Source organism: Cebus imitator, unplaced genomic scaffold, assembly GCF_001604975.1.
Source record: "Cebus imitator isolate Cc_AM_T3 unplaced genomic scaffold, Cebus_imitator-1.0 Scaffold397, whole genome shotgun sequence".
NCBI classification, from domain to species: domain Eukaryota; kingdom Metazoa; phylum Chordata; class Mammalia; order Primates; family Cebidae; genus Cebus; species Cebus imitator.
The window spans coordinates 449,110-472,000 of record NW_016107712.1 but is presented as its reverse complement, the minus strand read 5'-3'; the positions used below and the strand labels follow the sequence as shown (position 1 = coordinate 472,000).

The 22,891-nt window shown below is 40.5% G+C and overlaps 1 protein-coding gene and 1 pseudogene across 2 annotated transcripts in view; one reads left to right on the top strand and one right to left on the bottom strand.

The window, feature by feature from the left end:
• MANBA (mannosidase beta) overlaps window positions 1-22,402 on the bottom strand; it is a 113,957-nt gene extending 91,555 nt beyond the window's left edge. For both annotated transcript variants that reach the window (XM_017508659.2, XM_037731409.1), the window contains exons 1-4: window positions 22,097-22,402; window positions 7,276-7,370; window positions 4,484-4,589; window positions 3,484-3,654 (exon numbers count right to left, since the gene is read on the bottom strand). In XM_017508659.2, coding sequence (XP_017364148.1) covers window positions 3,484-3,654; window positions 4,484-4,589; window positions 7,276-7,370; window positions 22,097-22,273 — 549 coding nt within the window. In that variant the 5' untranslated portion in view covers window positions 22,274-22,402. The remainder of the gene's footprint in view (window positions 1-3,483; window positions 3,655-4,483; window positions 4,590-7,275; window positions 7,371-22,096) is intronic.
• On the top strand, window positions 15,735-17,847 carry LOC108289253 (annotated as a pseudogene).
• Window positions 22,403-22,891: the final 489 nt, after the last annotated feature.

Sequence of the window (22,891 nt, the reverse complement as noted above, 5' to 3'; positions counted from 1 at the left end):
GCCAGTTAGGCAACAGGGCGATACTTCACACAAGGCATGACTAAACTCAAGACACAGTGGCAGAAATGAAATGTGAACAGACTGAAGAGCTATTGAAGAGGTACCATTCATATCATCTAGAAGAGTAAGCAACTGATTGGAAGAGAGAAATGTGTCAAGAAAAACTCTTCTAAGTTTCTGGCTTGAGCACCTGTTATGGATAGGGTTCCATTCAGCAAGACACAGAACCCTGGGAGAAGGGTTTAGATCACAAATGCAGTGTAGAGCATACTGACCTAAAGGTTCCTGTGAATCAGATAAGTGACAATGCTAAATAATGTAAGGTCTGGAGTTGAAAAGAAGTTGGGTGAAGATACAGTACTGGAGTCAACAGCAAATAGATTGGTTATAGAAGAAATGAAAAATGAGATAGCCTAGAGAGGGTATAAAATGAGAAGAGAAAAGAGTCTAGAACAGAGAAAGGCCCTAAAATCTAACTTTGGGGAGAACAAGGCTGTGGATAAAGAGACTTACAAGGACCGGCCAGAGATATAAATGGAAAACAAGTAAGATGGCATCAAACATTGGTAAGAGGGTGGTTGAAGCAATGAGTCCCACTATCCATCCTGGACAGAAAAGGAAGCAGAGACAAGAGGGGACTTAGGTTGCTACAGGGAAAGCAAAGGGTCAAAGAACTGGTGAAAGACAGTAACATTTTCTCTTTATATCCTATTCCTCATCTCTACCCCACTAACTTCATATAAGCTAAGCTGAGCATCTTGTTCATTACCTGTAATTATAGTAATAATCCTCCAAAATAGGTACCACCACTCGACTTTTTGAATGGTTGTATAGCATAAAGTGCTATACATGCAGAGTGTATTTCCATTGTTATTTCACTATATCCTCATATCAGGGATTAGCTCCATGTACAAATGAAGGGCATGCCTAAAGTCATTCTATGTTTGTAAAGCCAGAATTCATACCCAAGACTCTTGACTTGGTCTTCAACTCAGGTGTCTTCCCACTGGACCATGTCAATCCAGAAATACCTAGATGCAACTTGCAGTTGTTCTGGAACTCTGCCCCCAAGTTAATGTCCAACACATGGTGATAGCAGAAAACTGGGTCTGATTCCCAATGTCAGTGACAAAGGGCTTTGTTCTATCTAGATAACTTGAGAGTATGTTTTAAATACCACAAATTCAATAGAGGATGGAGGGAAGATAGCACATGGATATATGCATAACATTTATATTATCTTTATTGATGACTTGAAAAGTAACTTTTCACATTAAGATCCAGGATAGTCTCAGTTTTGATAAAGGTTAAAAATGGAAGGCAAGACAGAAAAAGTACAACCTCTAGCATTCAAACCACTGTGTCATTGGAAGCCAAAGGCAAAAGAATCAAAAGATAAATCTTATTCAGAATTATAAGTATACAAATATTCCATGGAATATTTGACTACTTAAAATTGTCAAAGCAATACTCTAAGGCTGCTGAATCACAGAAATTTGAACAAATGGTAAGTGGTTCATTGACACAAGTTTGGGTAGGTTGAATCAATCAGGAGGAGGTATAATTTTGACCCTAGTATTTATATTAAGGAAACATAATTTAAGAGTAATCTATCCAGCTGAAAAAGAGCCACTTAACTTAATCAGAACATAATAGCTAATGTAACCGTTCTACCTAAAAAGTATTGGGAAAATACGTTTACTATCTTCACAATGAGCCCAATGATTACATTTGTTGATAAAACTAAATTTCATGGCTCACACCTACAATCCCAGCACTTTGGGAGGCTGAGGCAGGTGGATCACCTGAGGTCTGGTGTTCAAGACCAGCCTGGCCAACATGGCAAAACCTCATCTCTACTAAAAATTTAAAAATTGGCTGAGTGTGGTGGTGCATGCCTGGAATTTCAGCTACTCAGGAGGCAGAGCCAGGAGAATTGTTTGAACACGGGAGGTGGAGATGGCAGACCTCGCCACTGCACTCCAGCCTGGACAATAGATCAAGACTCCACCTCAAAAAATAAGTAAGTAAATAAATAAACAATCCCTCAAAAAATTAAAAATAGAATTACCATATGATCCAACCATACCACTTCTGGGGATATATCCAAAAGAACTGAAAGAAAGGTCATATAGAGATATTTGTACATCCATGTTCATAAGAGCATTATTCACAATAGCCAAAAGATGGAAGCAACCTAATGTCCATCAATGGATGAATGGATAATCAAAATGTAGTGTATACATAGAACAGAATATTACTCAGCCTTAAAAAGTAAAGAAATTTGAAACACGCTACAACATGGATGAATCATGAGGAAATAATGCTAAGTGAAATAAGTCAGTCACAAAAAGACAAACACGGTGTGCTTCTACTTATATGAGATTTCCAGAGGAATAAAACGCATAGAAAAGAGTAGAATGGGCCAAACATGGTGGCTTACGCCTGTAATCCCAACACTTTGTGAGGCCAAAGTGGGTGGATTGGTTGAGCCTAAGAATTAGAGACCAACCTGGGCAACATGGCAAAATCCTGTCTCTACAAAAAAATACAAAAATTAGCTGGACATGGTGGCATTTGTCTGTAGTCCCAGCTACTCAGGAGACTGAGGTGGGAGGATTGTTTGAGCCCAGGAGATGGAGGCTGCAGCAGTGAATTGTGATCGCACCACTATACTCCAGACTGGGTGACAGAGTGAGACTCAGTCTTAAAAAAAAAGAGTAGAATGGTGGTTGCCAGGGGCTGGGGAGAGGGAATTGGAGAGCTACTGTTTAACGGGCATAGAATTTCAGTTTTGGAAGATGAGAAAGTTCTATGGTCACTCAACAATGTAGTGGCACTACTAAACTGTATACTTAAAAATTATTAAAATGATAAATTGTATGCATAGTTTATATAATTAAAATTTTTTAAATAAAAAATAAAATAAGCATTAAAAAACCAAATATCTCATAGAATACTAATTCAATCATGTAGTAAAATAGATCCAAGTCCTTTAGACTGAAATCAGACTCAAGGAAAAATAATCACTTTTGTGGACTTTGTTATCTTTTTGTTAATATTATGAGAACATGTTAGTAAGATGCAAGAACGTATCACCAAATATACTAATATTTGCAGAAGGCTTCCTAGAAACAAGAATCACTAATACATTTTCACAATCTGGTGAAAAGCTTGATAAACCTAAATGTTAAAAAATAATTTTTAAAGTTCCATTATCAGCCACATATTTTTCTTTTCCTTTCTTTTTCTGTTACTTAAGTTCTGAGCTGCTTCAGGAAGAAAACTTAGAAAAAGATAAAGATTCTCCACAAAATTTCAAATAATCTTTTGGTTCTTATTTCAAATTTTCAAATCCCACTAAGGGATCAGGAAAGAGATTCCTAACTTCTGAACTGCCATGAGAGTCTTCAAATAAGCATTTCATGTGCCAGCACATCCCATCCTCAAAAATAAAACCCCACCTGTTTGAGAGACCATTACCTTCCGAACAAAGTTGACGTGGCATTCGCCCTTCTGCACAAGTGGAGGGCAGTCTGGGGGTACCCGGTAGCGAGTGTGAGCTTTGCTCTGCCGTGCTGCATACAACACCGCTGACTGGAAACGCAGCTCAATGGAGTTCACGTCCCTGACCACACTGGTAATATCAAAGCTCTAAGTTAAAGGGAACAAACAGACAAACCCATCATGTGAAAGTACTCTTGTGGGTAAAATTTTAGATAATGGCATTTTGTATGAAAGCTGCATAATATAATGCCAATCTAGGTTTAGCCTCCTTGCAAGAGGAAACACTTCTCCGAAATACTGTAGTATCACTTAGCTGCCCACTTTTAGTTAAAACTAAGCATATTTTCCTACTCAATGCAGGTTTCTAGGTTTCTTCTTCTATTTTTCATGGCAGAATTATGGTCCTACGGAAATTGATAGAGCAAAAAATAGCTTTAGCTCTGGAATGTCTACTCGGTCTACTTACATGCGGCCTTGAACCGCCAAAGGTTTCCTAGACACTTCATGACAACCTGCCTCTCTGGTCAGACCAGCATGCATGTCTAAGCCATGAGTTATTTTTGTTTTGAAAAGTCTACCTTTGAAAGAAAAGGAAGATCAGGATATAACCTCTTAATGTAACTATTCCAGAAAGGAAATGGCATTTTATTTTAAAATCATTTGTCAACATTGCTAATAAAACTCGGCATCACTAGAGAAGGGATTGGCATATTTTGAACACTTCCTGTGTGCCAAGAACTTGCCAACATTTTATATAATCAGCTTATTAAATCTCCACACTAACCTCATGGGGTTTGTAAGGTTTCCATTATTCCACAAATGTGGCAACTGAGAAATGAAGCTAACTCATCCAGTGCTTTAATGAGCTTGTATTTGTCACATGGCCAATTATGCATTTACTTTTCTCTACTCACAAAAGCAATTAGCATAAACATACATAAATGTTTTTTTTAACCTGATGTCACTATATACTTACATATCTATTGAACATATTGTCTGTTTCCCCAATAGTGACTTTATTGAACAAGATTTTTGAAACTGTATCCACTCCCTCAAGAACCAAATTTACTTTTTGCCATTTGCTAAAAAAAAGAAAAGATTTTTAGGACAAGATGTATAAAACATTAACTTAGATAAGTCTCTTTTTTATTATTTAAGGCCTAAGAAATAAATATTCACACAAAAATATATATTCTTAAAAGGCAGTTTCCAGTGACATTTTCAGAAGTACTGCTTTAAAACATACTTAAATTCTTTGAGTGATCTAGCTTATCTTTCTCTGTAATGTATCAATAAGTCATCATAAAACCAAGAGCACAATTCATAATTTCCAATTATATTTACTTTTGCTAGTTAATAGTTCAGAAAGTTATCATGAGAACCAGTTAGGCTGGGCGCAGTGGCTCACACCTGTAATACTAACACTTTGGGAGGCCTAGGTGGGCAGATCACCTGAAGTCAGGAGTTCGAGACCAGCCTGGCCAACATGGTGAAACCCTGTCTCTACTAAAATTACAAAAAACTAGCCAGGCATGGTGGCTGGCGCCTGTAATCCAAGCTAATTGGGAGGCCGAGGCAGGAGAATTGCTTGAACCCAGGAGGCAGAGGTTGCAGTGAGTGGAGACTGAGCCACTGCATGCACGAGACTCCATCTCAAAAAAAAAAAAAAAAGAACCAAGTTAAATAATAGACACAAAATGTTCCCAGAAACCACATTCACTGACACTATGTAAGAGAACATGTTAGCAAACTATCATCTATAAGTCAATATTATCCACCCAGCACTCTGCTAAGCCTTACAAGAAACTATAATAGTCTCTGAATTTAAGCAGTCTGCAATCTGATTGGCATTTGTTGGCTGCCTGGCAATACTGATGAACAACTACAAGTGCTATCAGAGTTTATCTCATAAGAAAAGATTTCAAGATGGAAACAAGAACTTAATGAAAAGAAGAATAAATAAAATGTGTTATACAGTAAAATATTCAACAATAAAAAGGAATAAAGTACTGATACATGCTACAACATGGATGAACTTTGAAAATATTATTATGCTAAGTGAAAGAGGAGGTCACAAAGGCCACATATTGCATTATTTCATTTATATGAGGTATCCAGAACAAGCAAATCCAGAGAGACAGAAAGTAAATTAGTGGTTGCCTAGGACTGGGGTAAGAATTCAGAGGAGGGAGGAAGGGGAAGTGGGAAATGACTGCTACTGGGTATAAGTTTTTGCTAGGGAATGAGGAAAATGTTATAAAATTGATTGTGGTGATGGTTTTGTAACTGGAAATATACTAAAAACCATTGAATTATATACTTTAAATGCCTGAATTATACAGTATGTTAATTATATATCAATAAAGTTTTGTGGTTTTTTTTTTTAAATAGGTAGAAATGCCTGGGTGGAGGCATTTCTACTCCACCACCCCTTATACCCTTTGCTCTTTGCAGGGACCTCTTAACCCTGCAAAGAACAAAACCAAAACAAGGAAGTGCTGACAGCATGAAATCATTAATTACTTGTAGGTAATTGATTCATATATGTAAATTGGGTTGGGGAGCTAAGGAGAATAAAGTTGGACAAATCCCAGAGGGGTGCAGGCAGTGTTACAGGGACAGATATCATTCAGCTGTATTTTCACAAACAAGTGAGTTTATACTTGATTTGCCAAGTAAAAGAGACACTTGCTATTCCTGAGCGAACACCTGTCTTGGCAAAAGTAATATTCTGGGATGATTAATCTAATGTTTCTAAATAGAAAGGATTGGAGAATAAAAGAATAAAGCAAGAATTTGATTAGGCAGCTTTGGCCTCTTTCCTGGCACCCATCTTCTAGGCAAAGATGGAAAGATGGAAATAAGATGGAAGGGACCAAACCACGAGAAATGCTAGACAAAAATTCACAAGACTCAGAACAGACTGAAGACAGGAAGATGAAGAAAAGATGTCATAAGCCAAAAGCACCTTAGGCATAGATTGGAAAATGGTGTTACATTAAGAGAAATAATGAAGCTGTTAGAATATAAAGTTAGTTTTAAGGGGGAAAGTCAATTGGATATGTTGAGTTCAAGGTGAAATAGAATGATTACGAAAGGTATTCTAAATATTATCTGTAAAAAAAAGCCTAGAGCACAGCATTAACTCCATGATATTGAGAACAATATTGTGGCATTTTTTCCCCTTTAAAAGACCAGTAAATAATTCTCAAAAAAATCACATAAAAGGGACAGAAGGAATTTTTCTTCATTTAGCCGTAGTGGTAGTACCTTTGGGTAACATTCTGCCTCATATGGAAATGTTTGCTTATAATAACAGAACATTGCTAAAAACAATACCTGTGCTTCACCTCCTGGCCTCACCACATAGTATAGGTCAAGGTCATAGTCTCAATGGCTGGTTAGCACTACATAGAGCAAATGATACATCTCTAATCCTACTAGACAACATAATAAATATGTCCTCTAATGATTATGAAGGAGTGGGAAAGAGGAAATCTATATAAGAGAACTAACTAGGTCTAGACTCCATAATAACCACTGGAAAAATGACTCCATAAGACACAGTTTGATGACTGATGATTAGTAGCACCATCCTCATATACAAAACAAAACATAAATCTTATATTCACTTTCATAGTACAAGGCTTTTGACTTGCTTAACTCTCAGATATGTAACCTAAACAAACAAAACACAAGATTTTTGCCTAGATAGAAAAAGAAGCAAAGTTCAAATAATAATAAATATACATCCACAAACATACATACCTAATTTCAAAGGGGATTTTAAATTCTTTGCTATAGGTCCAGTTATCCAAAGAGACCCATCTGTAGTTAAGGTCATTAAATCTGTAGTAAGAATCCTGTTGATACAAGGTAAAAATTATGGTAGATAGTTAAATATGCACAAATAAATCAATAAAACAAACATAAAATAAATTATTAACAACAGCTATTAATCACCTAAAAATTAATGAACTCTTAGCCTAGTAGTACAAAGAGGTCAGAACATTAATATTGACAAATGTGAAAGGGAAAATTCCAACAAATTACCTGAAATGAAATAATTCTGAGATATACATAATACAGATTAATTATTAAAGAAAATGGATGGACACAAAGATTGGCTTCCCCTTTTAAAACCAGACACAAATCCACCATGGTATGGGCAGAGAATGAAAGACTGAATCTGGTGTATAGCCAGCAGTCTCTCATTGCCCTGTGGGTCTCACTCTGATTTTTGCTGTCACTGTCCCAGCCGGCCTCCAGGGGGAATACTTCTCTACTGCCCAAAAGTCAGCACAGCTCCCTTCCGCTCATCGGATTCATTTAGCATTTCTAGTTCTTTTTCACTTAGCTAAGTGAGCATGAAAAGGATCTCTACAGAGAATACCCAGGCAGCACAGACACGCAAAACTTACTAACATCAGGTTTCTTACATTATCCTACTTCAGGTCAGCTCACTGCCTGTTTCTGCGTGGCTAGCAAGTTAAGTAAGAATGAACATGTGCCCATGAATAAAGTTTTGCTAGAGCACAGCCATGCCCTTTCCTTTACATTTTACACATGGCTGCTTTCTTGCTATAGTGGCAGAGTTGAGCAGACCTGATGGAGACCATAGGGCCCTCAAAGCCTAAAATACTTAGTATCTAGCCCTTTACTGAACATGTTTGCTAACCCCTGCCCAAGATGACTGGCCTCCTAGATATTCATAGACGTTGCTCCATCTGACTGTTTACACCCAAGTTTGCCTTTTCATAAATGCTTAGGTCTTTCTTCTCCCCCTTTTCCACTCTTTTTCCAGTATTTTTTTTTTTTTTTTTTTTTGAGATGGAGTTTCGCTCTTGTTGCCCAGGCTGGAGTACAATGGTGTGATCTCAGCTCACTGCAACTTCTGCCTTCCAGGTTCAAGCAATTATCCTGCCTCAGCCTCCCAATTAGCTGGGATTACAGGCATGCGCCACTACACCTAGCTATTTTTTTTGTGTTTTTAGTAGACATGGGGTTTCACCATGTTGGTCAGACTAGTCTCGAACTCCTGTCCTCAGGTGATCTGCCTGCCTCGGCCTCTCAAAGTGCTGGAATTACAGGCATGAGCCACCGCATCTAGCCTCTTTCCAGTCTTTATCTCCCAGAGGAGGACTCAAGACAGGAGGCAGAACAGAAACTGGCAAACAAGTCAGTTCATTTATCCATGAATAATACATAAAAATAAACTATGGAGGCAAGGAGTGCCTTCCCTTCCTTGGTCAGGGACAGGGCCAAGCATTATTTCCTTAGGGACCGTAACCCCAGGTAAAGAAGGAAAAACCAGCTCTGTCTAAATTCCACATAGGTAAGAGCCAGATGACCACATTAGGCTGGCAGTGGCCAGTTAGGCAGTTGCCCAGGGAAAATCTATAAGAGGCACTACAATATCACTGGGTACAGTATGTATCAAGATCAAGATAGGTATCTGCCAGAAACTGATCCTAACTGGAAGAAATATGTTGATAAGCTACTACAGTAGAAAGTGACTGATGAGAATTAAAACAATAGATAATCACCAAACTGGCCCTTAAGGTCTGGTTAATGGTAAGGTTTTGTTCTGTTAAATGCTGTGTGCCAAGCCCAGCCACTTCCTTTTCTGTTCTTCTCCCACACAGGGCTTGACCTCTCCAATGAACAAACATGCAACACATATTTACAGACACAGGTTTGAAGAGGCACCTAATTACTAGCATGACCACGTCAATCCCACAAGCCCTATTTATAACTCTACACTATGGACTTAGTCCAATACAGTTAAAAATATCTTGAAAACGAAGGTGTGAGAGCAATTCAGTCACAACACATCAACACTCTAAGCTCGAGGGCTAGCTGATGATCTGGTTGGCAGGGCACAAGTCCCCTTCCTGTCTCCCAGCTCCCTGAAGGAAGCTGCAAGTTGGTTCAAGCGGGCAATCTTCCCAGATATATATTTTTTTAACACAAACATAATTTACAGGTTAAAAATTTTATTTTACTTTCAAGAAGCCAATCTGAAAAAGGTACATACTGTATGATTTCAACTATATGACATTCTGGATGTTAAATAAAAATTATAGGAGGCTGCTGTTGACTGAGCTCCTGTAGTAGGCCCCAGCAGACCAGATCAAACCAAAATAGTCATTCATGCTAAGTACCACACTTAATCAAACTGAAACTTCAACTAAGCAGGTAGATCCCCAAACAGGCCAGTTTTTCCTGAAAACTTGAGATTCCAGTTCAACTGAGTAAGAAAGTTCTCTCTGCATTTGTTTTTTCTGAGACAGTTCTAGCTCTGCTCTGTCACCCAGGCCAAAGAGCAGTGACATGACCACGGTTCACTGCAGCCTCAACCTGCTGGATTCAAGCAATCCTCCCAGCTCAGCCTCCTGAGGAGCTGGGGCTACATGTGTACGCCACCACGCCCAGCTAATTTTTTTGTTTGTTTGTTTTAGAGATGGGGATCTTACTATGTTGCCAAGGCTGGTCTCAAAATCCTTAGCTCTAGCAATCTTGCCACCTTGGCCTCCCAAAATGCTGGGATTACAGGCATACGCCACCACACTGGCCAGTTGTCTTTGCTTTTACCCTTTTTAGAAAAGTAACCTGAAGTAATCTGATTGATTAATCAGATTTTTTTTCTACTCTTCTGTTTATTTGTTCCTTACAAAACCCACTATTCTTCCACTGCCCCATGGGAGCTCTCATTATATTTTGTAGAATGAGTGCTGACAAATAAAAACCGATTTGATCTTTAACTAAATTTGTTGTAATTTTGACTTTTGACATGGAAAACACAAAACTGTGGGGATGGTGAAAGAATCAGTGGTTACCATGGGTTAAGCAGAGGAGAGGGATGAATAAACAGGGCACAGAGAATGTTTATGGCAGTGAATTTGAATAAACTTTGAAATTACTGAATTAGTCTTTATAATATTACAATAGTGAATACAAGTCATTACACATTTGTCCAAACCCACAGCATGTACAACCAAGAATGAACCCTAATGTAAAGTGTGGACTTTGAGTGTTAAAGATGTGTCAATATCAGTTCATTGATTCTAACAAATGTACCACTCTGGTAGGGAGTGTTGAGAATGGGAAGCTATGCATGCAAGGAGGCAGGAGGTGTCTGAGAACTGTCTGTACTTTCTGTTCAACTTTGCTGTGAACCTACAACTGCTGTGAAAAAAAATAGTCTACTAAAAATTTTTCTCTAAGAGAAAATACCAAAAAAGGTTATAGAGGTTTAACTTACATTTAAAATAACTATTCCAAATGCTAATCAACCAACTTAATTTGGTTCCAGGTTGGTCTAACTTTATTTGATCATACTGAAATTCTGAAACCTATTTATAGCAAACAGCAGCTCAGGGTTACCTCTCATGACTAAGGACCCATGTCAGTCGCTGAGTTGTTAGGCAAACCCATGAACCCTAAAACAAATAACAGTATCATTTGTCACCCATTTACTATTTATCAGCCTGTAAATTAGGCACTCATACACTCTGATCTTCATAATAAACATGTACAGTAAATAGACGATGAAACTAAGGCTCCAAAAAGTAAAGTAGCTTTCCTGAGGTCCCACAACTAAGCAGAAGTATGAACATTGAGGAAAGAAACCAACCTAGTCTAACACCAAGGTCTGTATTCTTTGGACTATACTACAATGCCTCATGCTACGTATACTTAGACGTTTATACCAGCTGATAACTGGAGCAACAATAATAATAGTTAAAAGTTATTGCCTGTGACCCTCTGGGGTAGGTACTATCATCATGCCCATTTACGAACAAAGACTCTAAGGGGCATACTCAAATGGCTATTCAGTGGTGGAGGACTGATTCAGAACCAGGAAAGATGGCTCCAGGGTCCATATACTTAATCATTATCTAGTACTACCATTAACATCACAACACCATCAATAGTTACAATGTCAGTGCTACTATAAAGCAGCAACCATGAAATAAACATGCCATGTGTGTGCCTCAGCTACTTGTAATTGATACGTACCATACCTACTATACTTACTGTACATCAACAAACCATGTGTCATCAGAGCATGCAAATGACAATATCATCAGTCTCATTATCTCAGTAAGCCTCTGGACTCCATCATTATATCTGATTATAGATATGGAGACTACTTAACCAGGTATAGCTTTTCCACTCCCCAATTCTGCTTCAGACCAATGCCAGACTTTACCCCAGATACAACTACCTTGAATAGAGTTAAATAGAGAAAGTTTTTTCAACTCTCTTGTTTATAGGCATTGTTTTCTTAGACACTTGGGCAAAAATAAATAAATGTTAAGAAATGTGTATCAAAAAAACAAGCAAAATGTGGATTAAGATATATAATTATCTGGCAAACTGAGATAAAATGGCAGATAGGAGACAGGACTAATGTGCAGCTCCCACTTAGACGAACAGAACAGCATATGGAGACTCATATTGTGAACTTTTACTCCAAGAGCCACCATGGATACATACTAGGAAAACCAAAAGAATTCAAGACCCTTTGAAACAAATGGCTTGCCGCCACAAACTCTGTGAAGCATCCAGCATGGAAGAAAGATATAGGGTGGTAGGCTAAGCCAGTCTAGTCTTTTCACATTCTTCTGTCTGCTTTTTATTCTGTCCGTGCTAGGAGCTAATTAGACTGTGCCCACCCAGATTAAGGGTAGGTCTTCCTTTCCCAGCCCACTGACTCAAATGTTAATCTCCCTTGGCAACACCCTCCACAGACACACCCAGGATCAATGCTTTGCATCCTTCAATCCAGTCAAGTTGACACTCAGTGTTAACCATCAAAAATCCACCCCTTGTCAACTTCAATCCATATACATCTTCTGAGATCATATATCATCTCCAAATAAATACAACAATGTCATAATTATGCCTAACATAATACAACTATCCTTCATACAACTGAAAACCCACCATTACCCAATCCAAATGCTATAACATAAAGTTTAACAGCACTTAAATGCTGATAAGAAGTCAATAAATTTTATGTTGCTTGATTTTAAAAAGGAAATAAAATGAAGATATTTTCTCAGTACAAGTGTATACACCATGCACATGCTTGTTTTTAACAAAAGAAGGAGGAAATACTCATGACACTTACAGTCCTCATTTCTGCAACTGGTCACATGGTCGTAGCTGGTATTGATGACTACCTTCTTCTACTATCCATTCTGTATTCCTTTTGCCTGCAGCAACCACCTCAGCAGGTCATGGTTTTTTTCCTGGTGGAGTGACCTAAACCTTCATTCCTGAAGGGTCTGGGCCATGTGTAGTCCTGTCTAGATTAGGCTGTTGCAGTTTCCCATTGACCTTAATCACAGGGCATGGTGATACTAAGAGACACCCCAAGGGATCTCCTATATTCCATGCATACTCTTCCTTACCTCCATTGTGGAGTAGTAGATTGATTTCATCTTGATAGTCTGAGTCAGTTACCCCAGCCAACACTGTAACTCCCTTCTTAATCAAGTTGACACTCAGTATTAACCATCACAAATCTACCCCTTGTCGACTTCAATTCATACACATCTTCTGAGATCATATATAATCTCCAAATAAAGACAATAATGTCATAATTATACCCAACATAATTATGTTGACTTAAAGGTAGGAGGAGCCCAAATTGTCCAGGTGGCAATCTTAACTTCCAATTTAATGGGATTGTTGTTGTATCTTCTGGTGGTAGCATTCCTCCCTCTGGAACTAAGTCTTCTAAACCAGCAGACCATAATGTTGTGGGAACAGGAAGCAAAAATTTTGCTGGTGGATCACTAGGGGTGATGGTGAGTGGTACCACTTCCACCTGCACCCCTTGATTCCTGGACCTGTGAATCCTGGCTGTGGGAGAAACAGTATCCTATATTGGACGCTGATTCAGAGCATACATGGCCTTCTGGAGAACTTTGCCCCAGCCCTGAAAAGTGCTGTCACCTAGTTGGCATTGTAATTGTGACTACAAAAGGCCATTCCATCGTTCTATCAATCCAGCTGCTTCAGGATGATGGGGAGCATGGTAAGACCAGTGAATTCTATGAGCATGAGCCCACTGCTGCACTTCTTTCATGAAAAGTGATTGCCTTGGTCAGAGGCAATGCTGTATGGAATACCTTGATGGTGGATAAGGCATTCTGTAAGTCCACGGATGGCAGTCTTGGTGGAAGCATTGCATGAAAGATAGGCAAACCCATGTCCAGAGTAAGTGTCCATTCCAGTGAGAACAAACTTCTGACCTCTGCTGTTTCCATGATGGAAGAGGTTCAATATAATTAACCTGCCCCCAGGTAGCTGGCTGATCACCCCGAGGAATGGTGCCATAGCAAGGGCTCAGTGTCAGTCTTTGCTCTAGCAAATTGGACACTCAGCAGTGGCCATAGCCAGGTCAGCCTTGGTGAATGGAAGTCCATGTTGCTAAGTCCATGTGTAACCTGCATCCCTGTCACCATGGCCACTCTGTTGATGGGCCCATTGGGCAATGACAGGAATGGCTGGGGAAAGAGGCTGAGTGGTGTTCACAGAACGGGTCATCCTATTCACTTGATTATTAAAATCCTCTTCTGCTGAGTCTACTCAGGGGAGTTTCCTAAGGAGTATTAACTCACATGATCACAAAGTCCCAAAATAGGCCATCTGCAAGCTGAGAAGCAAGGAAGCCAGTTAGATTCCCAAAGCTGAAGAACTTGGAGTCTGATTTTTGAGGGCAGGAAGCATCAAGCACAGGAGAAAGATAGGCTAGGGAGCTAAGCCACTCTAGTCTTTTCACATTCTTCTGCCTGCTTTTTATTCTGGCTCTGCTGGCAGCTGATTAGGTTGTGCCCACCCAGATTAAAGGTAGGTCTGCCTTTTGCAGTCCACTGAGTCAAATGTTAATCTCCTTTGGCAACACCCTCACAGACACACCCAGGATCAATACTTTGCATCCTTCAATCCAATCAAGTTGACACTCAGTATTAACCATGCCAGTGTTTAATTCAGAAGAAGCTATGTTCTCCAAACTTCAGTTTCTTCACTGTCAAACAGGATCTTCAGCTATGATTCTTACTTCAAAGGGTACACAGGTACAAGAGATCCCCAGCTGATGAGTATGGCAACATGTTTTTTTCAGCGTTAATATTATCTTTTTCTAAAGTCCTTAAGTTAGTAAATATTGCTTCCCATCTAACACAGCTCTAAGTGAAAAAGAGTTGCAATTTAAGGAGAATCTTTATTTTCTGACCAAAGAGACTATAATTTAAAAGGGAAAACAAGACCAACCATTTCCTTGGCCCCTGCAAGTGCCACACATTATGCAAGGTTTTCAAGGATGGAAGGAGACTTGCTTTTCATAACACAGCCTACCTTTAAAACTGTTAACTCTTGGCCAGGTGAGGTGGCTCACGCCTGTAAACCCAGGACTTTGGGAGGCAGAGGTGGGTAGATCATGAGGTCAGGAGATCAAGACCAGCCTGGCTAACATGGTGAAACCCCATCTCTACTAAAACTACAAAAACTAGCCATGTGTGGTGGTGGACGCCTGTAATCCCAGCTACTTGGGAGGCTGAGGCAGGAGAATCGCTTGAACCCAGGAGGTGGAGGTTTTAGTGAGCTGAGACAGTGCCAGCCTAGGTGACAGAGTGAGACTCTGTCTCGAAAAGAAAAGTTTACCATTTATATCCTTTACCTGTTTATAAATGTCATTAAAATTAATTGACTTCTTTTTTTGAAAAAGGAAACAATGAGCTAGGTTGATAGCAGTAGAAATGATAAGGCAAGAATGGTTATAAGACACTGTAGATTGGACTTAAAAGATCCAGTACCTAACAACAGACGTCAGAAAAAAAAAAAATTAGGACCAAGATCCTAGGCTTAATTTACCGAGAAAACACTTATGCTTTTATTATAATAATTAGGGAGCCAGGAGCAGTGGCTCACACCTGTAATCCCGATACTTTGGGAGGCCAAGGTGGGAGAATCCCTTGAACCCATGAGTTTGAGACCAGCCTGTGCAACATAGGGAGACTCCATCCCTACAAAAAAGAAACAAATTAGCTGGGCATGGTGGCGTGTACCTGTAGTTCTAGCTACTTGAGAGGCTGAGGTGGGAGGATCACTTGAGCCCGGGAAGTTAATCCTGCGGTGAGCCATGACCATGCCAGTGCAGTTCAGCCTGGGAGACAGAGTAATACCCTATCTCAAAAAAAAAAAAAAAAAAGATAATAAAACAAAATAATAAGAGATGGCATAGTGTATAGGGAAGAAACAAAATTAGCCATGAATCTATCATGTTGAAGCCAGGTGATAGATACATAAAATTTCATTTTGCTAGTATCTCTATTTTCATATTTGTTGGAAATTCACCAAAAGTTAAAAAAAATCACATAAAAACTGCTTCTTTGCTACTTAAAGAATACAAAAGTATAATGTACACTGATGCATATCTATTATTAGAATGTACTTATGAGTGATAACCTGCAGATTGGAGACTCCGTAGACAGACTCATGGCTCCGCAGAAAGAATGACTGAGGGTGGAGGAGACCCAAGGAGAAAAAGCAGAGTCCAGGCTTTGACTGCAGCTTCTTGCCTACCTGTGCAGTCTAATTTTGAGTGGCCTCTTTGTACCCCTAAGAGACAGGAGCTCCCATTCTCTGTCTACTAACCCAAAAGTCTTGCGCGTACTCCTTGCTATGGCTCAGCTCCAAACACATTTCTACACCAATAACAAGAAATATGCCATAGATGATGTTTCCTTCTCAATTCCTGCCACCTCTGAATTTGCTGACCTTAGTAACATCATCAACAAACTGCCAAAGAACAAAAATGAGTTCCACAAACATGTGGAGTTTGATTTCCTTATTAAGAGCCAGTTTCTACGAATGTCCTTGGTCAAACACATGGAACTGGAGAACATGTTATCAGAAGTAGTTGTGGAAATAGAATATGTGGAGAAGTACCCTTCACCCCAGCCAGAGCAACGCATGTTCCATGATGAGTGGATCTTTTCACTTAAAGGGGCAGAGGAATGGATCTTGACTGGTTCTTATGATAAGACCTCTCAGATCTGGTCCTTGGAAAGAAAGTCAATAATGACAATTGTGGAACATACGGATGTTATAAAAGATGTGGCCTGGGTGAAAAAAAAGACAGTTCGTCTTGCTTATTTTTGAGTGCCTCTATGTATCAGACTATTCTCTTATGGGAGTGGAATAGAGAGAAATAAAGTGAAAGCCCTACTGTGCTGCAGAGGTCCTGCTGGAAATGTAGATTCTATAGCTGTTGATAGCTCAGGAACTAAATTTTGTAGTGGCTCATGGGATAAGATGCTAAAGATCTGGTCTATAGTCCCTATAGAAGAAAAGACGAAATAGAGGAATCCGTAAATCGACAGACAACACAGAAGAGTTGGGACTCCCGTAGTGACTCTCTCTGGTCACACGGAAGCAGTTTCCTCAGTTCTGAAGATATCTGCAGTGCATCTTAGGACCATAAAATTACAGGGTGGGATGCTGAGTCTGGCAGTCTTAAGTCAAACTTCTACAGGAAATAAACCGCTTAATGGTATTTCCCATTCTCCAACTTTGAGCATCTGGAAGCTCAGATGGGCATACCAGACTGTGGGATCCCCAAACTAAAGACCATTCTTTGGTGTCACTGTCACTAACTTCACATACAGGTTGGGTGACATTAGTAAAATGGTTTCCTACCTGTGAACAGCAACTGATTTCAGGATCTCTAGATAACATTATCAAGTTGTAGTATACACGAAGTTGTATGATCTGGCTGCTCATGAAAACAAAGTTCTGAGTATAGACTGGATAGAGACACAGAGATACTTTTGAGTGGGAGAGCCGGAAAAATATTGTATTCCTACAACTATTCACCTACCACTTTCCATGTGGGGGCATGAAAGTGAATGATAATTTGAACATAGAGATTATTTCTACAAATGAAATATCAGGTAGAAAATCATGAAATTACATTGATGCAGATGCAGAAAGCAGCTTTTTGAAGTTTATATAATGTTTTCACCCTTCATAATAGCTAACATATAACTATCTTTTGTTTATTTTGTATTTATAATACAATAGTTTGTGTTTATAAAATTAAAAAAGAATATCTGTGACTAGCTTGTTAATCACATGTATAACTACTGTGATGTAATCTTATAGTAGAAATTTCGCCCGGCCTCAAATTATACGGTGTGGCATAATAGCAGGCTGAGGGCTGGGTGTGGTGGCTCACACCTGTAATCCCAGCACCTTGGGAGGCCAAGGCAGGCAGATCACCTGAGATCGGGAGCTCAAGACCAGCCTGACCACCATGGCAAAACCCCGTCTCTACTAAAAATACAAAATCAGCCAGGAGTGGTGGTCCATGCCTGTAATCCTAGCTACTTGGGAGGCTGAGGCAGGAGAATTGCTTGATCCTGGGAGGCAGAGGTTTCAGTGAGCCAAGATCGTGCCATTGCACTCTAGCCTGAGTGACAACAGCAAAACTTCATCTCAAAAAAAAAAAAAAAAAAAAAAAGCAGGCTGAAGGAATAACTTTTTACAGAGAACCCAAAAGTCTCTCTAAGGCACCAAAGGTTTAGATTCTGTACAGAAAATCCAAACATTCACCTATGAAATAGCCAAGACTAGCCAGAGAATCCCTTAACTAAATACAAATTTCATTTAACCAGCTCAGATAAAAAATCCTGGTATTTTCCTACACCTCCCTCTTCTCTCTCCCAATCCATCAACAAATCCAGCTGAAGAAATCCTGTTATTTCTACATTTAAAATATGTTCTCACAACCATTCTCAGCATTTCACTGCCACCATGCTGGTCCAAGCCAGAAGCTGTCTCTTGCCCATAGACCAGCAATAGTCCCCTGGCTGGCGTCCAGGCTTCCATTCTCCTGCACTGTAGCCTTCACACAACAGAATGACCTTTAAAAAGGCAAATCTGATTATGCTACTCTAAGCTCAAAGCCCCCAATAACTTCCTATCACATGTAGAATAAAAAGCCAAAGTGTTTCCTAAGGTTCACAGCCCTTCATGATCTGCCCTAGACTTTGAACTCCTCTCCTTCCCTCTGGTTCACAAGACTCCAGCCTGCTGACTATTCCTGAAACTTGTCAAGCTCATTCCTGCCTCAGTACCTCTCTCCTCCCCACTCTTGTCTTTTTTCCTCTTTGCTGGAAATGCACTTCTCCTTAAAAGCTACCTTTTCAAATAGGTGTCTCCGTTTAAACAGGTCTCTCTGTTTAAAAGTCACCTTATCAAAATACCTATCTTCAGTCCCTTTTTTTAAAATAGCAATGCTGGCCAGGTGCAGTGGCTCATGCCTCTAAACCCAGCACTTTGGGAGGCCAAGGCTGGCAGATCACTGGAGGTCCAGAGTTCAAGACCAGCCTGACCAATATGGAGAAACCCCATCTCTACTAAAAATACAAAAATTAGCCAGGCATAGTGGCACATGTCTGTAATCCCGGCTGCTCTGGAGGCTGAGGCAGGAGAATCGCTTGAATCCAGGAGGTGGAGGTTATGGTGAGCCAAGATTGTGCCATTGCACTCCAGCCTAGGCAACAAGAGCAAAACTCCATTTCAAAAAAAAAAAATTAGCAATGCTTTCCAACCAGTCTTCACTGTCTATTCCTCTAAACTGCTCAATTTTTCTTCAATGCCCCACCTGCCATTACATTATTTATTAGTTTGGTATGTCTATTTCCTCCACTAGAATGTCCATTAAGAAAAGGACTTTGTTTTCTTTACCACTCAATTTCAAGTACTTAGAATAGTGCCTGCCACATCAGAGGTATGAAATAAATATGAGACAATTAACTAGGTGAATAAATAAATGAATGATTTCAAGATATGAGGTATCCAAGATATGAGGTATACCAAGATATGAGGTATAAAATAATTATGAGATAACTAACTAGGCAAATAAATAAATAAGTGAATAATTTCACCAAGATATGAGGTATGAAATAAATATGAGATAATTAATTAGGTGAATAAATAAATAAATGAATGATTTCACCAAGATATGTTTCAAGCTCTTATACAAACACAATATTTGGCCCAGTGTCTACTCTAAACTGTAGAAATTTCCTGAAGTCAACACTAAAATGGGATGCTATAATAAAGCAGGTGGGATAACAGTCTTACATTACTGAATAACAATACTGATACTGATACTGATGTTGATTATTATTTTCTTTTCTTCTTTACTTTTATTTACTTATTTTTTTTGAGACAGGGTGTCCCTCTGTTGCCCAGGTTGTAGTAGGGATCACTACAACCTCAACCTCCTGGGTTCAAGTGATCCTCCCACCTCAGCCTCCTAAGTAGCTGGGACCACAGGTGCATGCCACCACGTCCAGTTAGTTTTCTAATTTTTTGTAGAGATAGTGTCTCACCAGGTTGCCCAGGCTGGTCTTAAACTCCACCTACCTCTGCCTCCAAAGTGCTGGGATTACAGGCATGAGCCACTGTCCCCAGCCCTGATGATTATTTTCAATAGGTCTTGTGTTTCCTAAGCCCCAAAAGCCTTCCCATTTCTCATCCCACTACCACTTGATACCCATATCCGCCTGATTAAAAAGTTTTTCTAAAAAGTTTTTCTAAGAATTGGTGAAGAGATTTAAGAAATCTCTTTAAATTATTCCTATGAGGAAGTTATTTCATACTATGAGCACCCTCATTTTCGTTATCTGTAATAAACAACATTATTTCTTAGCTCTGTAATATGACACAAAATCTGACTTGCTGACACCACTCATTATTTCCCATCAGCTTAATTTTTTTTTTTTTTGTAGAGATAGAATCTCTCTATGTTGGTCATATTGGTCTTGAATTCTTGGCCTCAAGAAATCCTCCCACCTCAGCCTCATAGACTCTTTCTATGTTGGCCACACTGGTCTTGAACTCCTGGCCTCAAGGAATCCTCCCACTTTGGCCTCCCAAAGCACTGGAATAACCAGCTTGAGCTGACATACCAACACCCATTGGCTTAATTATTTCAGTAAAATGAGGCAAAGAGGAACCCTACAAAATAAATACAGGTATTCTCAAAGCAGATATAAGTAAAGAATCAGGGTATACTGTGGTCAGCTGTGTTCTATATCACAAGTAGTTTGTTAACTAAAAATACAGTACTTAAGTTTGGGAATGATTTACTCTAAAAATATATTTGACAATGTTCATTGTCATTTACAACAATCAACTCCTTTCTGATACACATATGGGGAAAAAAAAAAAAAAAACTACTAAGTACCAGATCAAAAATTTGCATAACCCTAGGTGACCACCTTGTCATGGAAACAAACTTAGAATGGTGCTCCTGAGGCGGAGGCTGCAGTGAGCCGCAGGCTGCAGTGAGCCGAGATCGCGCCAATGCACTCCAGCCTGGGTAACAAGAGCGAAATTCCGTTTCCAAAAAAAAAAAAAAAAAAAAAAAAAAAAAAAAAATCCTATTAAAAAAAAAAAAAAAAAAAAAAAAAGAAAGAATGGTGCTCCTGAAAGTCAACCAGAGTGCTTCAAAAACACATGATTTTTCAAAAACAAAGTAAGCATACCACATAATAGAGACCAGGCTATGGAGTTGAGACCACCTGGGTTAGAATTCCATTTCTTTCCACTTAGTTGCTGTATGATATCAGTCACCTTCCTAATTTCTCTGTGTTCCATAATTCCATATTATCCATTAAATTCAGATATGGACACTTACTATATACAGTTATTATGAAGATTGGACAATGTATGCATCCCACAAGTAGATCAATTACAAGTATATCTTCCCACAAGCAAAGACAACACGTGGGGACGCTGTACAAGAGGAAACAGCAAAAGCAGTTGGAGGGCGGAAGTCAGTTCAATTTGCAAACCAATGCGCACAGGCAGCCAAACAGGAAATGTTCCCCACAACTAATCTGTAAATTGGAGACGCTATTGGGACACACACACACACACACACACACACACACACACACACACCCTGAGAGGAAACAGCGCCTTTCTTCATCATCAAGTGATTCTTTACCCATTATTAGCCGCACTAGCACTGACAAACCCAACTTTACTCCTGTAGATGATTCTCCACAACGTCTATGCTGCATCAATCCCAAATCTGACTCCCTGACGCTTAAAAGCGAAAATACAAAAACCGAGATGTTACTCGATAGAGTAACCCTTACTTAGCAAAACGCTGTTGTCCCCTGCAGTGTGCAAATAGTAGAGACAGTAATTCCCCACCTTATGCTTGTCAGTGACAGCATGCCCTTTGTATACACGCTTCAGTCGAGAACGACTGCAGTAAGTAAACTGCTAACAGCAACACTGTTCCTCTATCTAAACTTCCGCTTTCCAGAGTTACTAATGTCCCAACACTGGTCGGCCGCTCAGTCTCCGTCTAGCCGGTACCCCAGAGCCTGGGCATTTTCCCCCCGCGGATCACAAGATGCAAAGGGGAAGTTACTGCCAAACCGACCCGAACGGCCCAGAGCTGGGGGCTGCCAGGCGGTTCCTGGGCCCCTCTCAGCACCCAAGGAAGGCGGGCTCAGGCTCGCCGCGGGCCGGCCGCACGCAGTACCTGGATCAGGCCCTGCTGGAACAAGGCGCTGTGCACGCAGCCGGGGACCGCCCCGGGCAGCTCGAGCGAGCCGTTACCATTGCAGATGCTCCAGTTTCCCCGCAAGCTGAAGCTGAGCGCCGCGGCGGTGGGGCCTGCACCGCACAGCTCGAGCAGCAGGAGCAGGTGGAGGCGCATCTTGGGGACCCGCGCCCCAGAGATCTGGAGGGATCGAAAGGCAACGCTTCAAGGGACCGGCGGGGAAGCCATTCACCCACTGGAAAGGAGCCGAGACTTTAGGTTCCCGCCCCCGCCCCGCCCCTAGGTCAGCTGAGTGTTTGTTCTCCAGGCACCGCCGCGGGTGGGAAGGGAACGAGGAGGCTGCGCTTGCTCCCGCGGGAAGCTGGGCGTCGCGGGTGCGGGAGCTGCAGCCCCCGAGAATAGCTACAGGCTGGGGGCCTTGCGGTGTGAGCCCTCCCTCAGCGTTTTTTCCCGCCGCCTCAGTACATACAACTGGAGGGGAGAACCTTGCACGGTAATTGGAACATAAAGACCCCTGGGCGCGAAGTGGCACAAAGCCTTGGGAGATCAGAGACCGACTGTACTTGGAGACCACAGCTGGAGAGGCCCCTTACTCCTTCCGAGAGCCGAAACTGGGAGACAATCCCACCACTTCCCTTCCCCCAAATTTACACAGACCCTCATCTTCCTGGGAGCGTAACACTCACCCCCGTGCAGCTCAATTCGCAGGCCTCAGAGCCTACCCCGCCCTTTAAAGAGTAACAGGTACTAGCAGTACGTCAATCACAAGGTTGT